This window comes from Siniperca chuatsi, linkage group LG2 (assembly GCF_020085105.1).
Source record: "Siniperca chuatsi isolate FFG_IHB_CAS linkage group LG2, ASM2008510v1, whole genome shotgun sequence".
Lineage (NCBI taxonomy): Eukaryota > Metazoa > Chordata > Actinopteri > Centrarchiformes > Sinipercidae > Siniperca > Siniperca chuatsi.
This window is the reverse complement of record NC_058043.1, coordinates 1114100-1134655: the sequence shown is the minus strand read 5'-3', so window position 1 is coordinate 1134655 and position 20556 is coordinate 1114100. Positions and strand designations below refer to the sequence as shown.

The 20556-nt window shown below is 44.4% G+C and overlaps 1 protein-coding gene and 1 long non-coding RNA gene across 6 annotated transcripts in view; one reads left to right on the top strand and one right to left on the bottom strand.

Annotated features, from left to right (window-relative positions):
• Window positions 1–20556, top strand: part of LOC122886169 (metabotropic glutamate receptor 7) — a 278435-nt gene that overhangs the window by 16348 nt on the left and 241531 nt on the right. For 3 of the 5 annotated variants that reach the window (XM_044218166.1, XM_044218168.1, XM_044218169.1), the window contains exon 2: window positions 15196–16147. The exons of 1 other annotated variant lie outside the window; for it this stretch is intronic. In XM_044218166.1, the coding sequence (XP_044074101.1) occupies window positions 15635–16147 (513 nt within the window). In that variant the 5' untranslated portion in view covers window positions 15196–15634. Of the gene's footprint in view, window positions 1–15000; window positions 16148–20556 lie in introns of those variants that run through there. One more of the 5 variants, XM_044218167.1, reaches the window with a different exon arrangement.
• LOC122886505 lies at window positions 2944–15094 on the bottom strand. The gene is made up of 3 exons (XR_006380378.1): window positions 14982–15094; window positions 12354–12469; window positions 2944–3701 (listed from the first exon to the last, which is right to left on the bottom strand). It is a non-coding gene; the product is annotated as an uncharacterized LOC122886505 (long non-coding RNA).

Genomic DNA, 20556 nt, shown 5'->3' with positions numbered 1-20556 from the left:
TGGGAGTCTGGAGATATGGGAGGAAATGACACATATTCGCTGTCAAACACACATTCAGGCACTGATGGACACAAAATCCTTCCCACTGCTCTCTGTAGCTTTTTATGTTTATGTTTATAGCTTTTTCACTCTTACATATGAATACAGGAACGCTGTCAGAGCTTTAGCGGTTACAGACTTCAGCTACTCTTGCTTGTTTACAGTAAAATGTTGGTAATCTAGGAACTAAAGCTTCCTCTCTGGATGCTGAGGCACACATGACATCAGTCTAAAATATACTGCACACATACACATTATGGGTGTAATGAAATGCTCCAATCATCTGTTACAGATTGCTGCAAAAACTCAGATGTTTGTCGCATCATCAGAGTGCATCACCTGTTCTTTTCTGAATAACGTGTTCGTATTTGTTCACATCCCCAATACACACAAAGGCTGACATGTCTGAGAGTCTACAGCTATGCTAGCGGCTCGGTGAGGCTGTAGTTCGAGCTCAATGCTAACTTTAGCATTCTCACAATGGTAACGCTAACATGCTGATTTTTAGCAAGCGTAATGTTCACCATGTTCACCATCGTAGTTTAGCGTGTTAGCATGCTAACATTAGCTAGTTAGCAGTAAACACAAAGCTGATGGGAACGTCATCGGCCCTGCAGGTGTTTGGACACGTTAACATGTTGACCTGATCAAAGCCAAAGTTATTAGGATTTATCCTTTTTGTGCCAATCCATGAAGTAGATTTTGAGAAACTTTGACTTGCTGGTGGTGCTAGAGAGAGCGTCAGGGGTTCACCACAGTCACATTTCAGAAACGACAGATAATAATAATACATGTCAAGCTGCTGGCAGCGCTAGACGAAAAGTCATTGGATCACTAAAGTCAGTGGGTTTATCCTCTGGAGACCATGAATGTCTGTACACAATTTCATGACAATCCATCATATAACTGTTGAGATATTTCAGTCTGGACCAACGTGGAGGACCAACTGACCGTCTGAGCCATCCCTGTGCAGCCAGCATGGCTGAATGTGCACCTTAAAAACAAGATACACAGACAGGAAGTAATATTCAGATAAGGAAATGTTAAAGACATTGATACGTTAACCAGCAAGTCTAGATGGAAGGTTTATGAAACATCATTAGACCCTGAACGAGCCCGAATGTAAAAGTTCACATGAAGGCAGCAGTGGTTTTGTCCTTTGTCTTGATGCTGCAGAGATTAGCACAGTGCTACAGGTCGCAGTCTGCGAGGCACTTTATCTGCTGTGACAGTGCAGAAGGAGTCTCATTAAAATGAATTTGGAAGCCTGTGATTTTTGCCGCAGTGCTACTGTCGGTATGAAAGGGCACTTAGATTGCCTACTGTACGTGGCCTTCACTTTCGAAGAGAAGTGAAATATCTTTGTTCCATGCTGATAAGGTTGGAATCAGTCTTTTGGAAAATCTATCTTTCAGTATGCTACAGTGTGAAATATGTATTAGTCTCTCGAGACCTTTACAAATAAGTTTAATCAATCATTTGTGTTTGGAACAAATGTTGTCATGAGGACAGAAAGATGATGGAAATCCTAATGAATGAAGAGATTTTGCTCGATTTAATTTCTGATGAGTTTCTTTTTCTTTTGGTTTATCTCAGCTTTAAATTCAAGTTAATTCCAGGTTCGGACTTAGAAGTTTCAGGATCTTTTACTTAATTAAAAGTAGCGACAACAATGTAAAAATACTTTATTAAAGGAAAAGTCTTGCATTCAAAATTCAACTTACGTAAAAGTACACAAGTATTATTAGCTTCATGCAGCTAAATAAAATAAAATAAAAAAAATTGGATCATTTAAACAGTTATTGAAATGACACCATGCAAGACGTTTGAGGGGAAATGTTTCTTTGGAACTGATGACAACTCAGAGACTCTGAGACTTTAAATCAGAAGAACATCTGCTTTAATCTTTAACCATGTGTCGTATTTTAGAAGCTCATCGCGTGTTTTCTTACGTTAAATCTTCATCTGAAAAGTAGCCTGTAACAGTAGCTGTGACGAGGTACAAATAGTTCACTCTGAAAGTAAATAAAGTAGCGTACCTCAGCACTGTACTGAAATACAGAAGTTGAGTAAATGTACCTCCCACTTCAGATATTATTGTTCTCTTCTGCTGTACTGCATATTTGTAGGATGGGTAAAAAGATGAAGGCTTTATGTGCACAGCCATAAAAACCAGTTTGATAAGCATGAGGAGTACCAGAGAAAATGAATTCTTTCCTCTGGAGAAAGATTATTTTAAAATGGCCTCCAGTGAAAGAAATTTGAAACCAAATAGTTTAAAATGTCAATTTATATGATGTATTAAATTGTTTTGGATCAGAAGAATACAAATACGATTAATACAGATTTCCTTTGATACATAATGATATTTACACTCCCCCCCCCGGTTTGTATTAACATTTGTAGACTCTCCCTGAAGTAAACTGGTCTGTGTGAGAGAGATGATTTCTCTTCGTGCTCGTTTCCGTTCTCCGGGGGATTCAGGACGGCCCGAACTAAACCGCATTACCCAGGGGGCACTGCGTGAGGCAGCTAGTAGTTTCCACTACATACGTTTAAAGTACCTTCACAGTAACGTTATCCTGCCGTTCCATTTGCAGCCGTTAACCGGCAGGATATTAAATGCAGAGCGCTCCGGCTGCTTCCTCGTATCACATGAAGTCAAGATGGCTGCTGGTCAAACTGTGACGTCTTATTTTTGATGGACATCGTCACTGTTGTCTTATATTTTGTCCCAGACTTATATACCTGAATAGGCTGCATTTCTCTGTCCACACACCAAGTACATCATTTTTATATCTATAATTAAAATGGTTGTCCACTTTATTTGATAAATGAATGCAATATCTACTAGTATCTACTAGTATCTCTAATTCGCTTTAGAAATTCCAAACACAAGTACGTAATCATTTGCTGATGTATTTTTCCCACTTCAAGCTCTGGGTGCAGCAGTTATTATTTATATTTTGAATTTAAATGAGTATATTTTTATTTATTCGTTGGTTTATTTAACTGGGACAGTGCACATTAATAAACGTTGCTGTAAATGCTCCACAATGTTGTCGTCCCTGGACAGACGTTACAGAGTCACCATTAAAACAGAATATGAGATTAAATTACAAAGTTACTGAGATCATTTATAAGCATGCAGAGCAATGATAAAAAGAAAATATTAATGTTAGTAAAAAAAAATCAATCGATCATCGTCAGGCACTATTTAAAACATGCAGCACACAGGCTCATAATACGAAGACATACGAAACAATGCGATGGGGGATATTATGTTAAATATTGACTAAATAAGATTGTGCTGCATTATTAGACACTAACAGAATATAAAATTCAGAAGTCAATATACGTATGTGTGTGTTTAGTGTTTTCTTTGGTTCTCTGGCTCCGGTCACCTCTCGGAAACGTCACCTGACCGAACACGTTTCATGGCTTTTCTAACTGCATGCCTGCATTATTCAGTTGTTCATATGCTGCTTCAGCGAACACTGACAGGACAGAGTGCTTTAAAATATTCAGTGACACCATCAAATAACAATCAATACAGGAAAACACACAGAATCCGTACGTGGAGAGAAGACTCCCAGCAGACCCGGGCGGTTTCTTTTTGGGCGACTTCAAATGGAAACAGGAATCAGAGGTCCAGTCGTGCTCTGTGAAGGAAAAGTAAATACCCCTTATTTAACAAGCGTTGTGTTACCTGTATGCACTGGCAGACTCTGAGGGGCAGTTTCACCATGCATTCATGGGGAAGCCCTGCAGGGCGGCCCGTGGCACTGCATCACCTTTTCTCCACCGGGAGGGCGCCCTCGAGCTTAGGTTGATCGATAAGTACTGCAGTATAAACAAGTGCTATACAAATAAACTATTATTATGATTATTACTTCAAACATTAACTTTTGCATCCATCACATATAGGAAACTAATTACATTGCTCTAATTTACATAATGTATAAGAAACTCACCCCAGCCTGAAGATCTGACTGAACTGTTATTTTATTTCTCTTATTATTATTCATGTAAGGTGGCCTGCCTTATGGAACGATACATTTAATTTTAAGTAAAATCAACATAGTTTAAAAAGCCACCAAGGTGCAGATTATAATAAGTAAATTAGCAAAGCGTTGCCACATTTATGGCAAACAGAACCAGGGTCCAGAGGAGGACCGCACTACATGAAAAACAAGAAAAGTACAAAAACTCTCCCAAACTTTGCAAATAAAAACTGTCACAAAATGTTTTCATCCTAAAACACAAGTCTCTCGGCAAGAAAGCAAATAAACATATTTCCCAAAATGTCGAGGTTTTTGTGTAAGGGCGCCTTGTATGACCTTGTGAAGTGCATTTCAACAACGCAGTGAAGAAGTGAGACAATAAAACAAAAGCTGGATCAAAGAGTAGAACGGAAGGAGTAAACAGCTTTGGTCTCGTCCTTCACCGCCGCAGCTCTCGACCTGAAGCCTGTAACTTCTGACAGCCGGGACTCGACACAGTTAGCCCGTTCAGTGTTTGCATGTTGTCTTTACCTCTGATGCTTTCTTCTTGTGAAAGAAGGTGCAGTGCTACTGTATTCTACATCAAGGAGAATATAATGTAAAATAACTAATTTGTGTCAAATTACACACCTCTGACAACTGTCAGTGTTGCTGCTTTCGGTTAGTTTTTCCTGTCTCTCATATTAATAATCCACGCTTACATGTCTGAAAATCGACGCGGTATTTTCTGACTGTACTGAGGACGTTTCTGTGGTTTTGCTGGAGTCTGGCCGACTGGACTGGAAACCATTTGGCTGCTTGTGTGGTTATGTTGCCTCGGTGTACTCGAGTCCTGACCTCTAAATATATTGAACTTTCGAGTTTTTCAGGTGTTCGCGGGCGTTGTGCACCTTTCAGTGAAGGACACAGGATGTGACACAGGATGTGCGGGTGTTGAGTGGAAGTCCTTCCAAAATACGAAGGTGTAAACATGAAGCTGATAACTTGTGAAATCATTAAATGTTTTACTTTACTTCCTGTGATAATTGTGTTGATGCTACATGCGTTTTATTTTTACACTAAATAAACAAAAACCTAACAACTCAGATGTATGTTGTATCATGACAGTAGCAGAAATAAGAAATGAAATTCAAGACTATTGTTTTCTAAGCTTCAGTTCCAGATGAATGAACTACAAAAACACGCAGTCCACCTGCGGTTGTACAGCGGTGTTACAGAGTGATGCTTCTTTTACTTCATCAACAATCTTTGGCTGAGCACAGACACACAAACCAGAGAACAGCCCAGTTTAAAAAAGAGAGAAGCTGCTAGCTGAGTGTTTGGTACACTGAGCGTTGCTAATAAGAGAGAGAGAGAACAGATTCAATAACAGGTTTGTTAGCATCAGAGTGAATCTGTGCATTTTGCCAACCTCTGTGTCTGAACTCCAAATCATTTTTTCACATTCACACAGTACCGGTCGTTAGGATCAGCTCTGGATGTCTCCATGCTAAAAAATTCTTAACACTAACAGGCACCACAAGTACTCTAATTATCACCCAAACTGCAGTCTCAGCCAGGAAGAGTATCCACAGGATAACAAGCTCTGAGTCTACTGCCTGACTCTGGTACATGAAGGAATCTGGCGAGCCCTGAGACCCCTCAGTTCTTCGGTATTCTTCGCCATTTCGGCTGCTGCTCAGCATGTATGAGGAGGGAGGAGGGCAGCGAGTCCGTACGAGAACCGGTATCAGCAGCCGAGCCGGGCCGGGTCGAGTATATGGGTTTGTAGTGCCAAACTAGGGAAAAAATGGTTTGTTCGTTAATCTTTTGCCAGCACGGGCAGGTCGGCTCACGTGTCTGGTAAAAGGTAGTCAGTGTTTGTGTGTGCATATTATCTACTCACACACTCCGCCACGAGGTGCTTAACCTTTGAGTGGTTGCTGAGCAGACAGTAGAAGCTCCCCTGCTCGATCAATACAGTTTACAGTACGGTTCAGCTGTGACAAGAAATAGATTTCCTCCACTTAAGTAATATTTCTTCTCAAGACATCGAGACAAAGGTCTTCAAGTGTAGGTTTGTCAGGTAGGCTGGAGACCGTTTCTGACTTTTTCCTTAAACCAAATGACACCTTTTAGGACTATTTCCTATCTGAGGGTGCTGACGCAGCAAGCAGTTGTTGAGCTTTGTTTTTGCTGTGTGTTTGGCACAGGTGGCAGCAGTCAGCCAACCGAGCGTGTGAAATCAGCGGTCGAGGTCTGACAGAGAAAGAGCTCTGTGACTGGCTGTTTATCTTTCAGCCATTTAGTGTGCTAGATCCTCACCTCTTCTGCTTCCACCTGCGCTCTGACAGTCAGTGATGGAATGTATCTAAGTACATTTACTCAAGTAGGCTACCTTAGGTAACCCTAATCCTAGCTAACTGTATATAAAAATAGCTAACTGTATATAAAGCAGTTAAAACTAGCTCCACCTCGAGCAGCTACAGCAGTAAAATGCTGCTCTAAGGTTGATGCATCTGTATTATTCTAATAATGTCAGACAGAATCAGATATCAGTCACAGGAGACATTTTACTGCAGAACCAATACTTTTACCATTGATGAAATACAATTTGCTGATGATACTTGTTTATTTGTACTTAGATAGGATTGTGAATGCAGGACTTTTTTTTCTAATGGAGTATTGTTACATTGTTGTACTGGTAGTTTTTCTTAAGTAAAGGATCTGAATACTACTGACAATGCCAGTGCAAGCGAAATGAAACTTGTGCCAGTTGCAACTATTAACCAGATATATTCACATTTTGTATTCTGACCATTCGACAAGCAGCACAACATATTCACGGTGGTGTGAAAATGACAGGCTAGTTTGTCTTTTGAAAAACTGAGTCTTGCCTGTTTTTTTCTTTTGTATGACAAACACAGAATACTGAGTACATTTCCTCTCAGTCAGCCGTCAGCTGGCCGTCACATATTGTCTTTGTGATGTGTTCAAGTGCAACTTTTAACTGAAGACATGAGCTGATGTGAGGTGACGCAAAGCGTTTGATCAGTCAGTCTTTGTCTGCACTAGTTCTTTGAGGTCGGCTCGGTGTGTCAAGGCCATGACAATGTCAATTAGACATTTGAATCAGGAATAAATGCAACTTGAAAGTCATGAGCGGGATGTTGCATACAAAAACCAATTCCAGGCACTCGTGTGTGTAATTAAATAATTAAAATACATGATAAAGAGAATGACAAGTGCAAGGTTGTTGGTTGGAGAATAAAGTAAAATAGAACTTTATTTTCCACCAGAGTGGAAAATTGTCTTTTGCTCACTAAAACGCAAAAGCAGCGCAAGAACATGTAACATTTAGAACAAAGGTGGTAACAAGAAACCACTTATGCAGTGATATATCTCAACATCTACACAGATATTGATGTTCCCCAGCGAATGAATCCTACTGATTTTGATGATCCTCTGACTTCTCCTCTAGCGCCACCATGAGGTTCACGTTTGTGTTTTTTATTGAAATATCTAAATACATGTAACAACTGTTGAATGGATTGGGATGAAACGTGCTTCATCGTTCATGCTCCCCTCAGGATGAACTGTAATAACTCTGCTGATCCTCTGACTTTCCATCTAGCGCCACCATCAGGTCGACATGTTAACGTGTCTGACACTTTGGTTTCTGACCAAATACCTGCAGAGCTGATGACGCTCCCATCAGCCTCAGCTGCACTCTGTGTTTACTGCTGATTTGACAGTTAACACTATACCCCCAAAAGATCAGCATGCTAGTATTTTCATTGCGGTACAGCCTGCATGGCTGTAGACTGCACTTGGAACAAAAGACTTATCTTAAAAATATTTTGGGTTTTCAGAGGCAGCCTGTAGCTCCTCCCAGAGCTCAGATTGTCAAACTGAAGAAATAAAGGCTGAGAACTATCAGTCAGGCTTTATCTCAGTTATTTTGCTGGCAATGCCATCTATTCTAGCCAGCTTACTGCTAAACCTGCCGTTCAGGTTACCAAACTATGATGATTTTGTAAACAATTTCTAAGATTGACTGAGTCACATGAAAACTGCTAAGTCTCCTCAGAAGATAAAGCTATTGTGTAAATTTACTGAAAATATAGTTTGTATTTTCAGAGAAGCTCAATTGGCAGTCGAGAACTGAACCAAGATATCTGAAACTTTCAACAGGTTGGCTGTCAAATACAACAGGTCCTGTTATGAAATCCTGCTTGGCACAAATAATGATTTCTTTAATCTTATCTTAAGGGGGTCTGTTTTCTGGAGAAGGCCATATCATCATATTTTATACAGCAGAATCACATTAGTGTAAAGCCAAACAAAAATCAATATCTGTCAAGCAAGAATTTCCTAGACAACAACTCGCAACAGCTGCTAAACATAACTTTGACTTCTTTTCCTGGACAGTTCCCTGAGGCACAAAGCAAGCATGCAGTAAAAAGGAACTTCTACATCAGTTACATCTGTATGTACATTTAATCTACAGCGCTAACCAACCGTGACAATGCTCATGATGTCAGCACTTACTGTCTAACTGCTTCAGCGAGGCTGGACTGCTACTTGCCCTGCACGCTGACATTTCTGAAGAGTGATGCCAGGTGTATTTGGGAAAGACATGCAGAAGAGGAAACAATAAAACTGTCAACCATATATTAGTCCTCCTAACATACAGTATATAAACTAGTGCCTGGTATTTGTGGTGTTGTAACTACATTTACTCAAGTACTTGTACTTTACTTAAACATTTCCATTATGCTCCTTTTTATTTCTACTCCACTACATTTCAGAGATAAATATCGTACTTTTTACTTCACTACATTTATCTGACAGCTGGAGTTATCACTTACTTTTCAAAAAAGAAATAGAGTTTAAGAAATACAACACATTGAGCTACACTACACGAAGCTGATAAAATTTCTGTACTTTTACTGCTGATACTTTAACTACATCCATCCATTTTTAATCTTGTCCGGGGCCAGGTTGTGGTGGCAGCAGGATAAGCAGGGTCCCTCTCCCCAGCTCCTCCTGGGGGATCCTGAGGCGTTCCCAGGCAAGATGAGATATATATATATAATCCCTCCAGCGTGTTCTGGATCTACCCCGGGGTCTCCTACCAGTTAGACGTGCCCGGAAAACCTCCAAAGGAGGGCGTGCAGGAGGATCCTGATCAGATGCCCAAACTGCCTCGTCTGGCTCCTTTCAACATGGAGGAGCAGCGGCTCTACTCCGAGCCCCCGCTGGATGTCTGGGCTCCTTACCCTCTCTCTAAGGCTGAGCCCAGCCACCCTATGGAGGAAACTCATTTCGGTTGCTTGTATCCGCGATCTCATTCTTTCGGTCACTACCCAAAGCTCATGACCACAGGTGAGGGTTAGAACACAGATCAGCTGGTAAATCGAGAGCTTTGCCTTCTGGCGCGGCTCTCTCTTCACCGTGATGGTCCGGTACAATCTCACACTCCATTTTACCCTCACTGGTAAACAAGAGATACTTGAGCTCCTTCGCTTGGGGCGGTAACTCACTGCCCAACCCAGAGGGAGCAGTCCACCGTTTTCTGGCAGAGAACCACAGCCACCGATATTCCTGCAGTACCCCCCACACACAGGGCCCCCGGGGGACACGGTTGAAGGCCTTCTCCAAGTCCACAAAACACATGTTGACTGGTTGGGCAAACATGCATAACGACATGAAGCTGATAATGCTTCTGTACTGTTACTGCTGATACTTTAACTACATGAAGCTGATAATACTTCTGTACTGTTACTGCTGATACTTTAACTACATGAAGCTGATGTGTTCCATCTGTTAAAACATATGGCTGAAAGCACAAACAGATACACTTTAGTTGATGTAATTATAGCAAGATTTACTTCACTTTTCTTCCACCTCTTTGGGGACCCATAGTAAAGAACCATCCCAGGCTGTGAGCTGCTCATGAACAAAAACAAGCCATGAACATATAGATGATAGACTGTATTGTATGTTTGGAAACTATTGGGAGCATTTACCCCAGGAAGATAAGAAGTCGCTGGTGGCTCCGCTCCAACACAGCATCTGATAACAACCGAGGTCTGCCAAGAGAGCTGTCTACCTTGAGACGTGTGTTGGTGATTAATTATGGTTATTTTTCATTTAATGCTTGGAAATGTCAGCCAACTGATCAAGTAACAACTACCTCATCACGTTTCGAGGGCTCTTTATTCAGACTGAAGTTATGCATTAAATTAGCGTACTCAGTGAGAAGCCACCGGCTCCCTAAGCTTTCGTGACCTTTCATTGATAAAACATTGCCACTAAGCTGTGATTGAATGCTGAATGGTGCCTCACAGTTAGCAAAAGTTAAAATGTATTTATCTTTATTTTGTGCAGGCAGCAGAATCATGAAGAATGACTTCAGCAGGGAGTTAGAGACTAAGTACTCAAAAATATAAATATATAGAGATGTTAGTCAGTAATTTATTATGTTTAGACTCAGCTGCCTCTAGGGCATAAAGGTGATATTCAAATAGGAAAATACTGTGCGTCCACACAATAAAAAACTGATAGATGATGAAAAACTAAATGGAAAAATAATCGTCTCTTCAGTGATGATATTTAGTATATTTAAGTATTCATAGAGAACTTTTCAAAACAGGAGTTACAAAGTACTCCACGGATACAAAGAGAGAGCAAAGAGACACGATTCAAATAATGCTAGCAGCTCTGTGAGGCTGCACGTAGGCACAGCGGTGCTTTGAGCTAAATGCTAACGTCAATATGCTGTAGAGGAAAAGTGTTGGTCAGCCCTGCCTTGTTTAAGAGAATAGTTTAGTTTAGTTTAGCTGCCTTATGGCTTTGGCAAGTTCAGTCAGTTTCCTCTGCCCCTTCTGGCAATTGTTTTTCTTGCTTCGTGTTGGCTTTAGCAAAGATCTGTATAGTCCAAAATTACGCATGTGATGCGTTCTCTGCACTTGGTAAGCAACATTACAGAAAATCACTCTACAGTTAGTAGGGACATCAGAGTTTAGTGATATAGACAGGGCCTGATCCATTCCATCAAAATCAATTCTAATATCCAACGGGTGCCAATGCAAGGATGCTAAAATTGGTTCGATATGATCCATCCCTAATGTTGTGGCTAAAAGTCATCATCATGAGAAGAGCAAGCTTTATAAATGAAGCATGAAAACAAGGAGCTAGTTTTCAGTAGGTTATTGTAATGAGAGCATCAATAACTCCAAATCTGAGAATGTTAGGAAAGAGCATTTTGTTTTTGTGTCAGATGATAAAAGATGAGTGTTGAACTTTACACTTGACCTTTTTACTTGAAGTATACCTTGAACTTTATAATTGGCCTTCAAAACTTAGATGAGGGTCAAAAGTTACTGCTAGAATTTTTACAGAGGGTCTGATGCAGAAAGTTAGATCACCTGGATGTAGCCAATAGAAAGACACGCCACTGCTTTTAAATCTTGAATGAAGGAACGAATGACACGGCATATCTCTTCACTACATCATCATCGTGATCATATTTCACTCCATGATTCAGGAGCCTTGTGCAGCTACAAGCAACTCCTCCATCAGGACAGAAAAGGTGCAAGCTCGTATGCAGGGTGATAGGTAGGCGATTCCCTCAAGGACACTCTGACAGGATGTGTGAACGCTGATGGACCCAGTGGTTGTTGGTGTCAAACATGTGACCTGTCATTTCTCTAACTGCTCCTGTAATTACTGGCGCAGCGTACCAGCTCACCACCTCTCCTTTCCATGTAGCTGTGAGCATCTGGCAGCAGTGATTGTTCAAGTCCCTTATATTCCGTCTGATAGCTGAGTGCAACGTCTGAGTGAAATTCAATACCACAATTCAGTTGCCAGGTAATGTGTTAACACATTTGCACTTAAAGCATTTTCCTATGGAATCAAACAAGAAACATTTTGTCTGAGGTTTGACAGAAACAGTCGGCAAATATGTATCATTCATCAAATGTGTTCTGGCTCAGCGCGTGTCCCTGAGCGCTGAACTTGCTCACACTCTTAAGTCACTCTGGGTGAGTCCATCAGCCAAATGCCTAAAAGATATAAATGAAAGAATGGCCTGCCTTGTTTTTGTAATGTTATGGAGGCTCATTTTTCATTTCCTCGAAGGTCGTTTTTACATCACTCCAGCCGCAGTGTATGAAAGCATCCAGTGAAAAGTGTCACAACGGAGGCGACACGAACGATAGGTCGTGATAGGCCACATTTGGTTTCTCTGTTGCACGTGGCGTCTGCCTCTGACATGTTTTACAGTTTTGACCACACTGCACAACAAAGCCCACGCGCACGTACCTCTCAGGGTTCCCTGTTGCAGAGTTTTCAGGGTCAGGACACGCTGTACCAGCAATCTGCAGGCCTCCACCAGGCTGCTGTGATTTCTGATGTCCTCTGCTCTCCTGAGGTGAATCCTGGGGCAGGAAGTGCAACAGCGGCAAAGACAACAGATCAGAAAAGTGTCAACAGGAATTAGACGTGTTGGAAACATTTCTCGTTTGGAGGTGCAGAAGTATTCTGATTCTTTACTTAAGTAAAAGTAGGACACTAATACAATAATCTGAAAATACTCACAATAATCAAATATTTGAACTTGAGTACACTAGTATCAGCAAAATGTACTTAAAGTATCAAAGTAAAGGGACTTGTTTTGCAAAAAAGGCCCCCCTCAGTGATATATTATTATATATGAAATGATTAGATTAATACTGAAGCATCAGTGCATAAGCAAAAATGTATTGCTGGAGCTGCTTAAATCCCACTGGGGGCCGGGCCCCTGTCCAAAGCCTCGCAGGATGAATCTGGGGGGTCGTGAGATGATGGAGAAGAAAAAACTAACTTCTGCGACCCAAATCTTTTTGGTTTTTTTGACTTTTCTGGAAATTTTCTCCAATCATAGACATCTGAAATATAACTAGTGACTATATCTGTCACATAGCTGTAGTGACGTAGAAGTATAAAGTTGCATGACATGGAAATACTCACGCGCAGTACTTGAGTAAATGTCCTTAGTTACTTTCCCTCCCTGCCCGTTCTGTATTGCCCTTTCCAATCGTTCCTTAAACGATCTTCTCAGTGGAACTTTACATAAACATAAACTCTCCAGCAATGATCGAACAAGTGTATGTTCTGACCAGCATGCTGAATTATTTACACTTTGTGTCAAAGGAATCAGGTTTTCTACATCAGTTTGCCGGACGGTCAAAATAGCACAATACCCATGAGCCTCAGCCGGAGAAGAGGCCGGTCAGAGGTTTTTATGGCCACAGGCTTCTTGTACCTTTGATTTATTTTATTTTTATCAAAGAACCAGATATTTGGATATATTTTCTAACACAGTTGTTCATCATTTGTGCTGATGACTCTGTAAAAGATCAAGTTATTTTAGCACAACGGCTGGTGAACTTCTTAAAGCGAGCAGGACTATGAGCTTTAACTAGAGGTTTACTGCTACGATCCCACGCTGACAATCAGCCTGGATAAACTAAAAACTGTACGGTGCTGATGCAGTCATGGAAGTCATGTCAGCCGAACATGTTTGCACTCTTTAGAGAAATGACAACAAAGCAGTTTGTCCTCCTCAGGCTGTTCTAACAGACAGCTGGATGACAATAAAGACGCTCAGAGAAGACAAAAGGGAGAACCTGAGCAGATGCAGTCAACACACTTCAGCCCTGAAACTAATCCAAAATCTATTACAATTAGAAAGTTCTGCTGTATTACAGAAAACGGACTCGTACGCAGCTTTTAAGTCCGTCTGAAAGAGGAGCTGCTCTGTTTGACTCTCTCAGATCAGACTTTCAGACTGTGAAGTAGCATGCAGCCTCAGGGACCGCGGCTGCATTCCAATACTGTCGGGATGCACCCTCCCTGTATTCCTGGCTTCAGTGGCTCCTTACCTCCGTCTTCTTGTCATATGAAACTGTGTATTTGAGGTAATGAAAGCTGAAATGAATCAGAGGTTTGACACTGCAGCCTTTGACACAAACTGGACTTGAACGTTTGATGAAGGTGACGAAATATGGAAATGATAATAAAGCTTTGGTATGACACCAAATTGAAGTAATAATTCATATTTTCTGTCGTGTGAACACGTGCATGTTTCTTGTGTTGGCAGACAGATGGATGTGCAGTAAGTTACAGTGTGACATTATTCAGGTGGGACTGTCAGGTCATGAAGACCCGGAAACAAAGTGGGGGGGGGGGCATCACACGGACACGCGGGGGTGGAGTGTGCTGTGACTGCTGTGTGTAGGAGGGGGGAGACGGAGAGAGAGAGGGAGAGAGAGAGAGATGGAGGGGAGAGAGAGAGAGATGGAGAGAGAGAGAGAGATGGAGGAGAGAGAGAGAGAGAGAGAGAGAGAGAGATGGAGGAGAGAGAGAGAGAGATGGAGGAGAGAGAGAGAGAGGAGAGAGAGAGAGAGATGGAGGAGAGAGAGAGAGAGAGAGAGAGGAGAGAGAGAGAGAGAGAGAGAGAGAGAGGGAGAGAGAGAGATGGAGGAGAGAGAGAGAGAGATGGAGAGAGAGAGAGAGAGAGAGATGGAGGGGAGAGAGAGATGGAGGGGAGAGAGAGAGAGATGGAGGGGAGAGAGAGATGGAGGGGAGAGAGAGATGAGGAGAGAGAGAGAGAGAGGAGAGAGAGAGAGAGAGGAGAGAGAGAGAGAGACACAGAGAGAGAGAGATGGAGGAGAGAGAGAGAGAGAGGAGGAGAGAGAGAGATGGAGGAGAGAGAGAGATGGAGGAGAGAGAGGAGAGAGATGGAGGAGAGAGAGGAGAGAGATGGAGGAGAGGGAGAGAGAGATGGAGGAGAGAGAGAGAGAGAGAGAGAGAGAGAGAGAGAGAGAGAGAGAGAGAGAGAGAGAGAGAGGAGGAGGAGGAGGAGGAGGAGGGGAGAAGCTCTCGCTCCTGGACTCTCGGCTCAGAGACCTGATCACCACAGAGCTGCACTTTTCTGCTTCTCCCGCGCGCAACATCTGATTCCTGAGCGGCGGCCGCGGACCCGGGCCTGGGGGGGTGAGGAGTCCGTCACGGGGGGGTGAGGAGCACAGTTATTTCGTGCACTCAGCAGCGCGTGCCGTGCCGCTGTACCGCCTTGTCTCCGGGCTCGAGGAAACTATTAACCCGTGATGTGTCCCCGCAGGTGGACCGCGGTCCTCGCTGCTGCCGCCGTCTGAAGCGGGCTGGGTTCTCCCGTCTCCGAGGCGGATCATCGGGCTCGCCCACAGGAGTTACCGGAGTGCCGCCCCTCCTGCCTCCTGCCTCCTGCATTTGTTCTTTCTTCCTCTGAATCTCGGGATGGGGGCTCAAGCAACAAGCGAGCGCGTGCAGCGGCGGCGGCTCTGCGCACACTTCACGGGGATCACGCGTTGGTGAACCGGACTCCGTACCTGCGGGATCACTGTAGTCTGATAAGCCTTTTCTCTGCTGGATCGGGGACAAGAATGAACTCGGCTGCTGGATTGGTAAAAGTACCCTAAAAAGTGCCTCGCGCGCTGCAGTGGTTCTACGTTTTTCCAGTCGGAGTCCGTGGCGGAGCCGCTTTGAGTGAACTGGTCTTGGGGAGGAACGCGGGTCACATCATGGGCAGACGCTCCAGCAGTCTCCCCCAAATAAACCCGGGTTTTACGTTCCGGGTGCTGTGGATGCTCCAGGCTTTCCTGGACCTGGCCGGCTCCCAGGAGATTTACGCGCCGCACTCGATACGGGTGGAGGGCGACGTGACGCTGGGGGGGCTCTTCCCCGTCCACGCCAGAGGGGTCCCGGGGATGCCGTGCGGGGACATCAAAAAGGAGAACGGCATCCACCGGCTGGAGGCGATGATGTACGCCCTGGACCAGATTAACGGCGACGACGAGCTGTTGCCCAACGTCACCCTGGGCGCCCGGATCCTGGACACCTGCTCCCGGGACACGTACGCGCTGGAGCAGTCGCTGACTTTCGTCCAAGCGCTCATCCAGAAGGACACGTCGGACGTGAGGTGCACCAACGGGGAGCCGCCGGTGTTTGTCAAGCCCGAGAAAGTTGTCGGGGTCATCGGAGCGTCGGCCAGCTCGGTGTCCATCATGGTGGCCAACATACTGCGCCTCTTCCAGGTAGGGGGCCTCTGTCCCCGAGACAGAACTCTAAACCAGCTTTATCATTAATGTCAGCCACTTGCTTCTTACGTAACCCCCCCCCCCATTTCACATGCTGTAGGCCCCTGCCCTCCCTCACAGTGGGGAGTGGGGCTCCTTGAAGGTCTTGCAGTGTGATCCTGGAGCTGGTCTATGTGGTGAGACTGTGATGAGGCCTCCATCAGCGGTTGCAGCTGTGGGAGCTGCACACACCGAGCCTGAGTGTTAGTGAGTCGAAGGCCGGTCTGCAGATCCGGTCCTCTGAGGTCAGCCAGAAGCTGCTAGTGTGGTCCAGGTCTACAGCAGTGGTAGGATCAGGATTAAGGAGGTGATGAAGAGGCTGCTTTTGTTGTTTGAGCGTGTGAAAAGTGAGCTGCTGTTAAAGACGCAGAGCTTCCTGTGCACAGGTTTTATTTCCTGTTTGCATCACTTGGCTGTGACTGTCCCAGCGCGTGACAGCTGTCCTCGTCTGCTGACGTCTTCACTGTGGAAAGGAGGTTCTTGAATCTTTTTACAGCAGGAAGTGAGAATGAGGAAAGGCGGGACGTTGCTGGAAGTCATTTTGGCTGATCCACACGGCCGTGCCTTTGGATCTGAACTGGGTTCAGCTGAAGGAACGGCTCCTCGCTGGTCTTACTGCTGCTTGTCGAACCTTTTCTGCTTCATCCTGCTGAAACCCTCGCAGCTCGTCAGAGGCTCAATATGTCTCACAGGCGGAGGGTGTCAGTGTAAGTCCTCTCTGTCTGTCCTAATATCTGTTCTTATCGTGTTAAAGGTCTTCGGTACCATGACATGCAGCCTTACAGAGTCACTGAACGCTGAATCCGTTTTATTGAGTTAGTGAATTACATGTCCTGCCACTGTGTTACAGTCAGTCGGTCCCATTTTACAGTTGTTTCCCCGTCATTCTGTCCAGTTAACCTAAAATATCTACGCCGTACCCCAGAATACAGTCATACAGTCCGCTCGAACTCTCTTTAGGTCTTTAAAGCTGTGAACTGTTCACCCAAATACAATCCGGACACCCCTCCCCTCCCCTTATTTTTGCTGGAGATATTTTTATTTCTTTCTGAGCCATAGCTTAGTAACTTTTGTAAGCTTTTCAAAGCCTTGGCTTCCAGGCCGGGCTAACTCTCACCAGCCGGAAGCTGATTTTGAAAAGAATTTAATTGCCAAGGAAGCTTCAGAGTTTAATGGTCGCCAAGCTCAGGATGGTTTTAATAACAGACTCTGAAAGCTTGTTTCTCACTGGGAGCTCAGAGTGTTTCTTCAAAGCACACAGCATGAAGCTGCCCTTTTTTTGTCAGCACCGATGTGACGGCCAATAAATAACTGGCTCGACTGTGACCTCGAGTCATACGGGAAAAGAAACGACACCTGTTTTCAGAGCAGGACGTACGGCCCGGACTGTCCTGAGATCTGAAAATGAACTGCATGAATGGATAAATGGTTCCGCTCCACTGCATCCCCGTTTGTCCGAGAAGCCCATTAGAAAGTCTGCCTGTAGAAAAAGTCTAATATTGTCTTTTTTAATTGTATTCATACTAATTAATCACACAAATGTTCCAGGACGGGGTTCTGAAGGTTTAGCTTGTAGAGAGAAGTCATCTGTTCCACAGCTGTTTTCCATTCATTACACCCCCGATGTTCCTAAATGGCCTAGCTGGCACCGGAGTCACACCGCAAACACATTAAGGCTTCCCTCTCTGGACCGCTGCCCCCCACCCCCACCCCCACCCCCACCAGGTCAGAGCCAGAAAAATACTTTTACAGTGCATGTGGGGCGGTGGGGGGGGCGGTGGGGGTGCACCAGTATAGAAATGAGACTTTTATTTCCCTCTCATTAATGAGGATGTGACAGCATCAAATATTCATGGAAACTGTATCATCAGGATGTGCATCCGCACCGCGTCAGCCCCAACAGGCTGAACTGCTAACACCGTCAGCACTGCCAGGCTGGCCGTTAACGTCAGGCCGTTTGGCTGGTAATTACTTCTATTCATGCTTTTCATTGTCAATTAATCTGCCAGGTGCCATCGTTTGCTCTGCGAAATGTCAAAACGGAGTGAAAAGCACCCGTCAACAGTCCGAAACCCCGAGGTTTCATCTTATCACACGTGACAAAGAAAAGCAGCGAAGGTGGATCGAAGCTGACTGACTGCTTCTATTTTACTGAGCGATCCTTCGATGTGAAGATTTGCTGCTGTTCTTTGTCATTTATGAGAGTTAGCTGAATATTTTAGAGTTTTTGACCAAACAAGCAATTTAAAGACGCCCCCTTATAAAGGCCTTTTTTTTCACTACCCTCTGACATTTTAAAGACAAACCAATTAATCAGTTCATTGAGAAAAGAATTTGTAATCGATAATGAGAATAAGTGTTAGCAGCAGGCCTGATACCAGCTCTGCTCAGTACCCGGCCTCTGGATGTCTCGTTTGTCTCTCTTTGTCTCTTTGTCTCTCTTTGTCTCTGTTTGTCTTCTTTCTCTCTCACTGTGCTTCATTAGGCCGTAACACCGGTCGACTCAGCACAGGTGCACGTTGACGAGAAGATGCAGGGTCATTAAACTGCACATTATGGAGTATACTCCCTTTGTTAGCCATAAATTTTAGCGAGCATGAGAGCAAAATGAAAATTGAACTTCTCCCCATCTGTCTTATAAAAGCAAAACAATTTGGCTACAGAGTCACCGCAGCCTTTTATGAGCGGCGGTGTTGTTGTTTTTAATCGAGAGGGTGGGCATCGCTGCTCGCCTTTCATACGTGCCTCATAATTAGGCTGGTAGGTGGGTTTGGTTGCTTTCAGCAGATAAATCATGGTTAGATATGTTGTGTTTTTTACAGCGGTGCCGGTGGTGGTAATGGGAGTTAATGGGCGCGATGTAGGCTACAGCCCATTAGGTGCATACGCTCTATTATGACTCTACCATATGTGACAATATTAATGCTGATAATGGGGTTCCAGTGCTTATTGCAGAAAAACACATGTAGAATCACGATTGCTTTTCCACTCAGTTCACCAAGAACAAGGAATGTGACACATCGCATGATTACAAGTGAAAGATTCAAAGCGAAACCCAGCAGACAAAAGATGGTGTTTGACCGTCGACCACAGCTTCAGAGGGAATATCGGTATTTGTTAGAAACACTGGCAGGGTCAGGGGCAGGGTCAGGGTCAGGGGCAGGGGCAGGGTCAGGGGCAGGGTCAGGGGCAGGGGCAGGGGCAGGGTCAGGGGCAGGGTCAGGGTCAGGGGCAGGGTCAGGGGCAGGGTCAGGGTCAGGGTCAGGGGCAGGGTCAGGGGCAGGGTCAGGGGCAGGGGCAGGGGCAGGGGCAGGGTCAGGGGCAGGGTCAGGGTCAGGGGCAGGGTCAGGGTCAGGGTCAGGGGCAGGGTCAGGGGCAGGGTCAGGGTCAGGGTCAGGGGCAGGGTCAGGGGCAGGGTCAGGGGCAGGGGCAGGGGCAGGGTCAGGGGCAGGAGCTTCGTAACAATTGTACTACTGAGCCGGTCGCGACTGACCACCAGGGGCGCCGCACTTAGTGTCACCGCGAGGTTTCAACTTAGCAGGAAGTTTACTGAGACTGAAGACGTAACTGAGCCGCAGGTCATCGGCTCTGCATCAAGAGTGTCCGTAAGATCTGACGTCGGCCGTTTTGATGCTGCGCGTGACTGGAGAGCAACTGAGCGCCGAAGAAAGTCTTTTATGCTGCTGAAGTATTACATGAAGAGAAGTAAGGCTGAAAGGATTCGTCAGTTGATGAAACAGTTTCGTTAATCGATTACATTTTTCAAACAGAAATTTTCAGCGTCTCAGATGTGAACATTTGCTGCTTTTCTGTGTGACAGTAAATGAAATGTCTTTCTCTGGGTTTTGGACTGTTGCTCGGATAAAATATGACACACGAAGGCGTCACTTGTGATGTGATTAATCCTTTGAGTCATTTTTCAAGCAGAAAACGCTGACGTTTGCTTCTTCCAGCTGCTCCGATGTGGGAATTTGCTGTTTTTTCTGTTTGATCTTCTAATATTTTGGGGTTTTGGACCGTTGGTCAGACCGGACGTCCCTCTGCGCTCTGGGAAACTGTGCTGAGCGTTTTATAGACAAAATAACTAACCTGTCAATCGAGAAAATAATTGGCAGATTAATTGGATAGTTGCAGCCAAGAGAAGACACTTTTGGAGGTGCAGGAGGAAGTGTGTATGAGAGTTAATGACCAGCTCAATGAAAAAACCAGATGAATGACTCATGAAAAGTCAGTGAGTGAGATTTTAGTTTAAACTTCTCTCTTTTTACAAGCTTCTTTGTGTAAACAGATCAAATACACTAACAAGCGCCTTAATGAGCATTATCGGCTGCTTCAGTCACATTGAAGTGAAGAGGAGCTGCTGTGAA